General features: G+C 41.5%; 1 protein-coding gene across 1 annotated transcript; it reads right to left on the reverse strand.

The window, feature by feature from the left end:
- Nucleotides 1–7,639: 7,639 nt before the first annotated feature.
- Nucleotides 7,640–8,587, reverse strand: LOC136837680 (general transcription factor II-I repeat domain-containing protein 2A-like). Its single transcript, XM_067102554.1, has one exon. The coding sequence runs from the start codon at nt 8,585–8,587 to the stop codon at nt 7,640–7,642; it is 948 nt and encodes a 315-aa protein (XP_066958655.1).
- Nucleotides 8,588–12,359: the final 3,772 nt, after the last annotated feature.

Below are 12,359 nucleotides of genomic sequence, written 5' to 3' on the forward strand. Positions count from 1 at the left end.
AGTATTTGTCATGAAACAAATATATGAGAAGTGTGAAGGTAAATGTTAATCTTTGCACTGGCATACATGGGCCTAGGAAAAGCTAAAGACAAACTATATAGAAGCACTGTGAAGGGTGTTGAGGATATTTGGTATAGAATGTGGGAGTGATTAAAGTTTTTATTGTGGAAGCAAAATGTATGTTGGAATGAATATAAGTTACAATGATGAGAGAAGGTTTTGTAATGTCTCTATTGCTATTCAATACATTTACGAATGGAATGATGCAATAAGTCAGAAAAATGGCACACATTTTAGGATAAGAAAATTAGCTATGAATGGTGTGTGAAATGGCTAATATTTGCAGATGATAAGTAGCCTACTGACTGGGAATCGTGAAGAAAAACTTCTGAAACCAGTGAAATACTTTTAAAAGTGCTTCCAAGAGCAGAAAACTGATAAGAAATGTAAGAATATGGCTGTAAGGGTAAGGCCAGTCAGGAAGAAGTAATAACTGTTAATATATGTTGAAAGAACGGGGGCTGTTGGTGTGTTTAGATATTTGGAAGAAGTTAAAACAGATGTTGATAGGATGAGACAGTAGGTGTCACAGAATAGGTGACACTATGAAGGAAGCAGAAAGGGAGCAAAAGAATGGGAAGAGATTTGCTGCTTCTATAGAAGAAAAGGTGGGAGCATGTGAAGGGGTTGCTGAATGCAAATGAAAAGGAAAATGACGAATCTGTTGAGATGAACTGTTTGTGTAATATTCAGCGCATGCCAAAAAAGAACTGTGGTGAAAAATGCGAAGGTACCAGAAGTGGTAAAAAGGTTGGCGGAGGAAAATGATGTATAAAGTAATTTTTACATTCTTTGGTCTGTTGACTGAATGGAGGGCAAGAGGCTGGAGAATTTCTGTAGTACTATGATGGAGGAGGAGAGTATGAATTAGATGGGGTGAAAGTCGTATTAGGAATGGAAGTGGCTTACTATCAAGAAGATTGAGAGTGCGTACAATATAGAGATGGATGAGTCAGTGTGTGCGGTGATGTGACGCGTTGCTGATGAGCTTCCTCTGGCGATATGTGAAACAGCCAATAGTGTAAATGTTTTCTTTACAGGGGGTTCATTCACGATTCACCAATTCAAGTATGAATATGCCAGTAACCCTTGTGTTGTTTTTCTCTGAGCGTCCTCTACCCTACAAGAGAAAAACTTTACGCTAAAGAACATGTGTATTGGCATGTGTATATTCATATTGAAACATATCAGGTCTTGCTTTACATATACTACTATTTTCAGAGATGCATCCCACACAAAAGTCAAAGGTAGATTACCGAAGTGTACAATGTGTGTTCGTCAATTATATTGCCCTGAAAAAATTGTTATAAATACAGAAGTCATGCAAAAGTGAGATGTGTGAACATGAGTGAACTGGAAACACCATGAATTAAAAAAAACAAGAAATAGTAAAGGATATAGGAAAAGTTTGTGCTTGGTGCGTGGGTTCAGGGATTAAGAAATAAGAAAAAAGACAGGTAAATGCAAAATTATATTATTCTAAACCGACAACTCAAGGCAAGATAAAAAGAGACAAATTCTCTGTGTTGCTATTAAAATCAAGTGAGATCGCTGGAGAAAGGTCGAGTGGCACACCCACGTGTACTCATACAGAGCTTGCCGCCTCACACACACACACACACACACACACACTCATACATACACAAAGCATCCCCGAGGAAAAGGAACGTTATTAGAAAAGAATGGTCTATGAAATATAAACGTAATATAACCCTACTCTCGGCAACATGTCACTGTGTCCCGAGGCAACGACGTGGCTCTGACAGTTCCCAAATTGGTCGGCGACATCAAAGCCCCTCGCCGCTTAGTGCCTCTAAACCAATGAGAGAACATCATTTACATGTGGCCCCGTTCATTTGCAACCACACACATTTACCACATTTACACCCCGGGGGGATCTATAGACATAGCGTACCGGGGATCTGGGGTAGTTGGCAGAGGGTTCGGTGGACTGGGGTTGGGCCGGGAGCAGGTGATTCGTCGGGATGGGGAATGGGAGGCGTGTTTCCCCCGTAGAGTTAACGCCGCATTGGGACCTCTATATACATATACATTGCCGTGTTTAGTTGAAAGGAATGGCAGACGCAACGTTGTCATTAGGACGGGAATCAGACCGATAAAAGGCCATCGCATATTCATTCACTGAATAATTCATCGAACATCTGAATCAAGGAATCAATGACTTTGACGGGCTTTCTACATGTTCGGTAAGATGTGGCTTAATAGATATTAAGTGAATGAATTTTACAAACACTGTTCGATCAATGTCTTCTTTATCTTACTGAGAATCCGAAAATTTCGTTAAAGAAATAGGTGATTGTAAGACGTGAACGTGAAAACATATATACATATATATATACATATACATATATATGCATATATATACATATATGTGTGTGCGTTTGTATGTCGGAGACTCGCCAGCCATATTCGAATCCTGACCAAGTAGGACTGGATTTCCATACCATCTGTTATAAAGTTAATCACTTTTTTACTGACGTACTTTAAACCATGCTTATTCTATGGGAAAATCAGGAATAATTAATAATTAATATATCTATTATACATACCCAAACCATGTATATATATATATATATATATATATATATATATGTATATGTATACATGGTGTTTCGAAATTAGAGGCCCCCCTCTACAGCATAAACTAAAATTGATATGGACACAAGCAAAAGTAATTCAGAACAGGTATTTATTTAAGTTTCTCTCTGAGTATTTAATATTTTGTGTGGCCTCCATCTGCCTGTACCACAGCCTGCATTCTTGAGGGGTATGATTTCAGCAAATCGCAAAAAAGTTTAGACTCAAACTCCATTTCCCTGAGCACTTCGGTCACCTCTCTTTACAGATCGTCGAGGCTTGGTATACCATCATAGTTCACTGTGCGCGCTTCAACACGATCCTTTAAGATACTACCAATGTTTTCACACACATTAAGGTCAGGGGAGCTACCTGGAAATACACTTCACGAGAAGAAATCGATACCACTGTTTCAAGGCAGTTCCTATGTCTGAAGAGCCTTGAAACATGGCGCTTATCATGCAAAAATGTGACTTCTTCAACAGATAACACATTTTCAGGATCTTTGAGGAAAGGAAATACTCCACCAGTAAGCACAGTTTCTTTGAAGTATTCGCCATTCCATGACTGTCCTTTTTCGTTGATGATCCACATTAACCATTTGGCTGTGAAACAGAGAAAAATTCCTAAACATTCAGGAAATTTCACAACTTGGCGATAGCACATGTCATCGCTGATATCATCCAACTTTGCATCCCAAATGATGTCATTTTTATGATTTGGCTTCCTGACTGTGTAAATGAAGGATTCATCTGATGCGGCAACATGGAGAAAGTCAGCTTCATCCCCATCTTTAAGAAATGAACCACAAAACCATGCACGGTCTCCTCTCTCTGTTGCTGCGTGATGTTGGGCTTGCTGATAACATGAAATGGCTTGATACCAGATTTTTTCAACTCACGATATACAGCACTATAACTTCTCTTCTTTTCCCTTTTTGTTTTTTGTTTGTACATGTGTCAGAGCATTATTGTGTCTAATCTGTTAATTTTTATGTGTCACGTTATCTGTATTTACCTGTCCTGTTTCACACTGAGAACAATTGACCTTGGGTCACCTGTACGTCCTTGTATGTCTTTGTACTGACGTCCGCACGCCACTTTATAAGCAGCCTGCTCCCTTAATAAACTAGCAGTCAATGTCTACCTCCTCTCTCTTTTGCACCCTTTCACATTGGTGACCCCGGAGTGGTTCCTGGAGCCATTAACGGACCCAAACGGCGACTTAGTCTTGGCCCGATGAACTACCCCACGCCCCTAACGGACTAACTACGGTGCTTTAACAAAGCGTTCGGGCGTACTGACCCTCATCGGCAGATCACCGGCGTCATTAGCGTCAATAGTGGACCCACACGGCACACTCCCAAGCATGTATTGACGCGAGTGTAACTCACACTCCGAGTGAGAGTGCAGAAACGACCATGGACGCAGACATTCCCTCCCACATACAAATAACTGCGAACTTCGCGAAGTCTGTTATCTCCCTTGCGCAAAACCCACTCGCGCCCTCCCCCACGCCGAGGCTCGTGCGCTCCTCCACGCTGGTACCTGCTCCTAGTGCGCTGCCCTTCCTGATGGACCAAGCAAGGTCCGCCCTCGCCATAAAGCTGCCGCCGTTCGCACTCAACAACCTGCCATCATGGCTCTACAGGGTCGAGGGGCAGTTCAGGTTGGCAGGACTGACCAATGAAGTGCTGCAGGCAGACATCGTAATCAACGCCCCCCCAGAGGAGGTTTACAGGAAGATTGCCCCGTGGATGTCTGCTGCAAGTCCTGCCACCTACCATAAGCTGAAGGCCTCTCTTGTCGAGACCTGCTCCCTGCTGATCTCCCAGAGAGCCGCCCGCGCAATCGACCTCGCCAACAACCCCCGGCACGACCAGAACCTCCTGGAGACGTAGAACGTCATCCAGGACCCTCTCATCCTACCAGGACGGACGGCAGCGGCAGGCACACAGACATAAGCCTGTCGAGGGAGACCTTCCTCTGTCAGCTCCTCCTGGAGGTTCAGACCCAGATCCTAGAGCCTTACACCCTGCCCCTCGAGGACCTGATTAAAACGGCACAGCAGCTGACTGACTCCACGAGGGCAGCGAAGTGGGCATCCATGCCCGCACACCCCATCAACTCCATCCAGCCAGAGGAAACCGCAGAAGAGTTGATAAACGCCATCATCAGGAGGCGGCCAACCCTTCACCAAAAGAAGCAATTGCCGGGGCCTTGCTACTACCACTGGCGGTACAGCAAGGACGCCCGGAACTGTGAGCCCCCCTGCCCTTTTGCCCACCCAAAAAACTGGTGCGGCGGCGGCCAACAGCACAGGCCGCCATGGCAGCAGAAGCACCCAGGAGCCCAGCACCAGTAGGTTTTTTACGTCTGTGACACCATCTCCGGCAGGATGATGCTGATCGACACTGGGGCCGTACGCTCAGTGTTCCCGCCATCCAGAGAGGACCGCAAACGCCCGTCGGACCCTGCTGCCTTCCTGACAGCCACCAACGGGTCCCCCATCCTCTCCTACAGCACCAAGCTCCTGTCGGTCTCCATCCTTGGCTGGAGGTACAAGTGGAGTTTCATCATTGCAGACGTGAGGACCCCACTCCTGGGTGCGGACTTCCTGGCCCACTTTGGTCTGGCAGTCGACGTCGGCTGCAAGCGCCTGCTGGACGCCGAATCCTGCCAGTCCCTTCCCCTGGCGACAGGCCCCAGCACGCCCACAGTCTGTTCCATCGCCCCGCACCAGTATGCCTCACTTCTGAAAGAGTTCCCCGAAGTATTCAAGCCCGAACTGCATCAGGTGCCCGGGGCCCCTGCCAAACACTTACATAAATAAAACATGGCTAGGTACCCCGACCTAAGGTCACGGGAAAAGGCACCGTAGAAAACGGGAGGTTCACTAGAGAAAACCTATTGAGCAGGGAGTTTACAAGTTTTCCTACCTATAAAGTTAACTAGGCAAGGGTGGCCTACAGTAGGGTCTGCCTTTTATAACAACGTAGGTTTATGGACTAAATGCACTATTGCCTCAATGCACCATTGCCTCAGTGCACCAACACTAGTCTGAATGCACCATCATGGTCCAAATATATCGAGTATCTGGTCCCAGTGTACCACTTCCTAATTAGTGCATCTTTCCTTGTGGTCCCAGTGCACTAACATAATTCACGTAACTCTTGCTCTTTGGGGAACTATATAGGCATCTATATGCAGGATTATTTTCTTTGATATCGTGAATCATTTACAAAGTCTGAATACAGTAAGAGTATTACAAAACCAACAAACACATTATTCAATGAGAAGAAGATTAAAACTAACCCATTAGATGCACTATTCCTTATGGTCCCAATGCACCAACTTAATTCACTTAACATATGTTCTTTGGGTAACTATATACATTCACTTTGCAGGATTATTTTCTTTGATAAAGTGAATCATTTGAAAAAGTCTGAATAAAAACAGAATATTACAAAACCAACAAACACATTATGCTATGAGGGAGAAATTTAAAACTTTACTACCTTGCTAGGTAGCTACATTTTAATTTAAACCACAAGCCTAACTGTTTGTGAATAAAAATAGAATATTACAAAACCAACAAGACACTTTAAGACTTCTGCCAGAAAAATTCATATCCTATAGACTTAGCTGGAGTAAATGAAATAAAATAAATATTGATATCAAATATGATAAAAAGGATGAATGATATAAAAGCTTTAGTAAAGAAATAAGACACTCTATTCTTTAAATTACTTAATAACTGCTTTTAACAAGCTAAAATCTTTGAGATTTAACCAGTTTCTAGTAAGAATGACAAAAATTAATGATACCAAAAGCATTTTTATACACTGTGGTGCATTCAGACTATTTAAAAATGGTACATTTAGACCAGGCTGGTGTTGCGTTCGGTCTAGGATAATGGTGCATTCGGTCTGGTACATTCAGGCAATGGTGCATTTTGTCTAGTTTCCACAACGTCAAGAAGCGTAAAAATGATTAATGGTCATAAAAGGTCGTTATGGCAGCTTCCCTTCTAGATATCTTTAAGTTCACTAAAACAAACTCTCATTTTCTTACCGTATATTACGGCATAAATTATGCGACGCTATAAGTATTCCGGGTAGCAAGCGTCCCTGCTATTACGACGAACGAAAAAGGTCGCTCCGTTATCCCCGCTTGGCGCCGTTTAAATTTTTAATTCAATGGTCGTCTTGCTGCCTCTTAGAATAGAGGCGAGAGTTATGCTTCTCATTTTTCAGGAGCAAGCATGATATTTCTCAAAGGTAGTCAGTACTACACAATTTACCAAAAGACTTAAAACAACTCCTAAGCTAAATTGGTGGACAAAACTCGACGAATTTTGGCTACATAATCAAGAATCACGCGAGGCTTCCATTCTGTTTAGCCCGCAACAAACCCAGGCACTACACATCGACTACAAGAAGTAAATGGAAGTAAACGTGAACCATTCAAATTTCTTCCTGAGACGATTACCCGAAGAGAAAAAGAAGTACAGACTGATTCAGTTTAAACATAAAGATAGTCTTTTCAGATAATGCCATGACTTCAATATGTATGTATATATGTATGTATGTATGTATGTATATCATGTATGTGTATGTATGTATGTATGTATGTATATATATATAATTGTGTGTGTGAAGGTTTACGTACGCGCGCGCTCTTTTGTGTGCGCGCATGTGTTACTATTTATACCAGTATTCCCTTCATAATGAAATGTACTAGTTTTCTTTAGTCTCTATGACATATTTATTTCGTTTTCTTTATTAGAGACTTGACAGTTTTACAGTAACTACTCTATATGAAAGTCTTTCCCTTTATAGCAGTGGTATTCACTAATTTTTGCAAGAGAGCCACTTTAGTAGACTACATTCACTCTGAGAGTCGCACCACAAGAAAAACCCATAATTTTCCTACATAATGTTACATAATTACAGTAGGACACTTACCCCTCTACCGGTACTTTAATGATGTGATGTGCGGAAATGTGCCAATCCCATTTTTACTTTTTTCATGGCGTACTTGTAATTTGTAACTGCAATCCTTGTTAGACAGTCAAGATGTGCACTGGTCAGTCGGTTTCTTTGCTTCATTTTCACAATGTTCATTGTCGAAAATGTTGACTCGCATGTCTCTGTACTAACGAAAAATGACATTACTTTTTGCACACATTTCTTCAGAGCTGCATAATCTGTATCAGAAACCATGTTCCAAAAGTGGTAGACACCGGTTTTCAGTTCAGCTTGAAGGATGTCGTTTGCTTGAAGTTCAACTATCTCGCACTGTACGGCAGCATGATCATGACAGAGGTCTTGGATGACTGGGGTCAGAGATGATGCTGGCACACGAAAAGGGTTCTCAATAAAACTGAAAAATTCCTTGTACTTTCTTATATCCTTAAATCGTGGTTCAAACTCTTCTCTCAACTCCTCCAATACGGTTTCAAACTCATCATAATTGAAGTGATGCAAAAGTTGCAGGTCATTTGAGGTGGCTGTTCTGAGTGTTGAGAAATGTGCAAACTGTCTGTCAGGTATGAATAGTTCTGTGATCTTATTTTGGAATGCAGTAACTGCACGCAACATACTGCCTGGGTGCTTCTCTTTCCCTTGCAGTTGCAAGTTCAGGGAATTCAGGTGACAAGTGATATCAGATAACAGAGCTAATCTCATAATCCTCTGTGGATTCTCCAAATCTGGCTCAGTTCTTCCTTTACTAACAAGAAATTCACGAATCTGAGGAAGGAGACTGAAAAATCGTTCGATTACTTTGCCAAGAGATAACCATCTCTCCTCGTTATGCATCAACAAATCGCCATATTCTGTCTCGTATTCCTCCAGCAGTCCGTGAAACTGGCGATGATTTAGTGGTCGTGAAATAATGAAATTCACTACTCTTACAACCAACTGCATCACATTTTGTAGTTCACGGTTCCTAAGTTTTGCCACAAGTATGTGCCTCCTGGTGTATTATGCAGTGAAAATCTACGATGCTGGGGATGTCTGCACTCTTCTTCATCAGACCAACAAGTCCCTTTTCTTTCCCCTTCATACTAGGAGCGCCATCGGTGCACACTGATACTAGATTTTCCCACTTTACTATGGGTTTCACAGACAGTGCAAGTACGATTTTTTGCAATTATTCTGTAACGAACACTCGTATCAGTACGAGATTTTGCTATAGTGTATTACACCCAGTGAGGAAATTTATAGGAGTATCATGAATCATTAATTGTTAATTATAAAGACACTTGCCCCTATGCCAAAGGGCAAAGTCTCAATCAGCCAGTCACAAAAACGAACAACCATATACAAAAGCTCCGCCTCCACCCCCTCCTTCTCTCTCTTCCCTCACCTGCCCCTCCCCCTTCAAGCTCTCTCTCTTTCTCTCTCGGAAGGTAGCTTAAGTTTCAACTTACTTTGTATGACTTTTTAATATCAAGCTATCTATCTATCTACCTATCTAATTATAATTTATATTGTTGTAGCTATGTAACGATTCAATCGGTTGTTACCTATCAGATGACTGACTTCTTTATGCATTGATTTGCTCATTCTCTCTCTCTCTCTCTCTCTCTCTCTCTCTCTCTCTCTCTCTCTCTCTCTCTCTCTCTCTGTGATAGTGGTTATGTAAATAATTATTAGACTGAGATTTATCTGAAGGGTTTTGGAGTAGTTGAGCGATAGACACTATGACTGATAGGAAAATGACTGTTGTACCTGCGTTTGCTTACCTTCTTCGCAAACCTCATTTCTACAGAACATAACTGTCCGTATGGTTGCAGAAATGAGTTTGTCACCCAGCTCTTCAACTTTTTTAATAAAGAGAAAGCTGACAATTGCCTTCAGATTCGTTTGAATAGGTAACTTGTTACAGTTACTCTATGAATTGCAAATAAATATTGACCCTTTCCACAGGACATTCATCAGAGTTAAAGCCTTGATTATACTGATGCACGTATTTTCAAGTCATGGATGTTCAAATTTTATTTTATATGATACATATCTATATAAATCCTTTCCTTCATATAGGCCTTACCACCGTGTTGCAGCAGCCTTGAGGATGAAAGTGGGGACGGTGCATTCGATTGTGTATCGCAGGACTAGGCCACGGCCCGTCACACCACCAACGCCTCCAGCACAGCCTATCTTTGACAGTTTCTCTGTAGGAGCCATACGTCGGCACATCCATACAAAGTTTGTTGCCAAGCAGGCTTTTACTCTCCCATCCCTGGCACAGCACCTGAAAGAAGAAAGTATCATCCCTGAAAGTACCTCAAAGATTTCCCTATGGCGCTTATTCCACAAAATGGGAATCGAGTATAAGACCACTCAGTGCAAGATGTATGTCAGGAAGGAGTCGACTGACATCATGTGCCAAAGGATACGTTCCCTGCGGGACCTTCAAAGACACAGGGAAGACAGCAGGGAGATAGTGTACCTGGATGAAACGTGGTTCACAACCAGAATGAGTCATAACATGGAATGGGTGGATACCACACAGACAAATACCAGTGCCAATTACAGCCGTCAGGTACCACGAGGAGAAGGTGAACGTTTCGTGGTAGTCGCAGGTGGTACAGCCGATGGCTTCATTGAGGGCTCCTTCCTCTGCTTCCCTGCTAAAAATACCAGCGGCGACTGCCACGGGGAAATGAATGGCGAAATGTTCCTACGGTGGCTAACAACTCAGCTCCTGCCACTCCCAGAGGAGCCTTAGGTATTAGTGATGGACAATGTTCCATACCATAGTATAATGACTGAAGAGAGTCGTTGTCCCACCACTGCTACCAGGAAATCTGACCTCATTGAATGGTTACATCGAAGAAATATATCCTTCCCGCAGCATGCTACAAGACCTGAACTCCTCTACATATGCCGTCAAAATAGGCCAGAGCCTGAGTACGAGTACAAGGTAGATAACACCATTCGGGAATGGGGTCACGAAATCGTCCGCCTGCCGCCCGCACATCCCGAGCTCAGTGCAATCGAGCAGGTGTGGGGACACATGAAACGATACGTGCGCTCCTCACTCCAACGTTTCACCCGAGCGACCTGCAGGCCAGATTGGAGGAAGCAAGGCTCGCAGTCCTACCCACATTCGAGTCCCGTTATCGATTGATACAAATAATCAAATGCAATTCAGTCCTTACAGAGCGTTATAAGTTTTCATGGGGGGGAAAGGATGGTGTTGGGGACGAATATATGTGATATTAGGTGAAATAAAAATTTTGTTTCTCATTTCCTATGAATACCTATCATCTACGCTCATACCCAATACCGAAATAAGCAATGATATAATGGTGTACAATTGCATACTGTTCAAAGACATTATATATATATATATATATATATATATATATATATATATATATATATATATATATATATATATATATATATATATATATATATACTGTATATACTATTATATATATATATATATTATATATATATATATATATATATAATATATATATATATATATATATATATATATATATATATATATATATATATATATATATATATATATATATATATATATATGTTATTTACAAACACTTTAAATTTATATATATATATATATATATATAAAGGAAAAAATGGTTAATATATATCTATATATCACTCCCCTCCCCTCTGTATCACTTGTAGAAACTGACAGAGAGAGAGAGAGAGAGAGAGAGAGAGAGAGAGAGAGAGAGAGAGAGAGAGAGAGAGAGAGAGAGAGAGAGAGCAAAAATCAGTGTATAAATAGATCAGTTAACTGGAGGGTAACAACCAGTGAATCGTTACATTTATACAACAATGTCAATTATTATTAGATAGATATACAAAATTCTCAAAAAATATGTTTAAATCAAAGCAACTTTCAGAGAGAGAGAGGGAAAGAGAGAAGGAAGGACGTAGGGCAGGTGAGGGAAGAAAGGAGAGGGGAGGAAGAAGAAGGGGTTGGATGTGAAGGGGGATGGTAGGTAGGCGCAGCTTTTCTAAGCTGGTGTTCGTTTTCTTGCTTGGCTAATGAGTTTTGCCTCTTGGTATAGGTACAAAAGTCTTTATTATTTACAATAAATGATTCATGATACTCCTATAAATTTCCTCACTGGGTGTAATACACTATAGCAAAATCTCATACTGATATGAGTGTTCGTTACAGAATAATTGCAAAAAATCGCACTTGTACTGTCTGTGAAACCCTCAGTAAGTTGTTCTCACTTAAAAGGGTTTGAAGCTCTGCCAGAATATCCTCTCCTCTTGTTTGTCCTTTCAGTGGTAATAAGCACAACAGTTCTTCTTGAAACGAGTCCTCTTTAGGAAACCGAACCCATACACAAAGCTGAGCTACATCACAAATATCTGTACTCTCGTCTACCGCAATACTGAAACAGGGTGAAACCGATAAATCTGTAATTAACTGACCACGAATGTCATCACTAATCTCTTCAATTCTTCTCATTACAGTTGTGTCTGAAAGCTGAAGCCCTTTTATTTGCTTGATAATAGCGTCGCTGTTGCTGAAGTCAGCGTACTGTACATTATTTCTGCTGAAGCCATAAAACACTCCTTGATTAACTCTGTACCAGAAAACGCCTTCTTATGCCTAGCCAATATCCATGCAATTTCAAATGTTGCTTCGGTCAGTCTCTCACTAACGGAAGTTGTTCTGTGTAGTAGTCTTTGT

Source organism: Macrobrachium rosenbergii, chromosome 59 (genome assembly GCF_040412425.1).
Source record: "Macrobrachium rosenbergii isolate ZJJX-2024 chromosome 59, ASM4041242v1, whole genome shotgun sequence".
NCBI lineage: Eukaryota > Metazoa > Arthropoda > Malacostraca > Decapoda > Palaemonidae > Macrobrachium > Macrobrachium rosenbergii.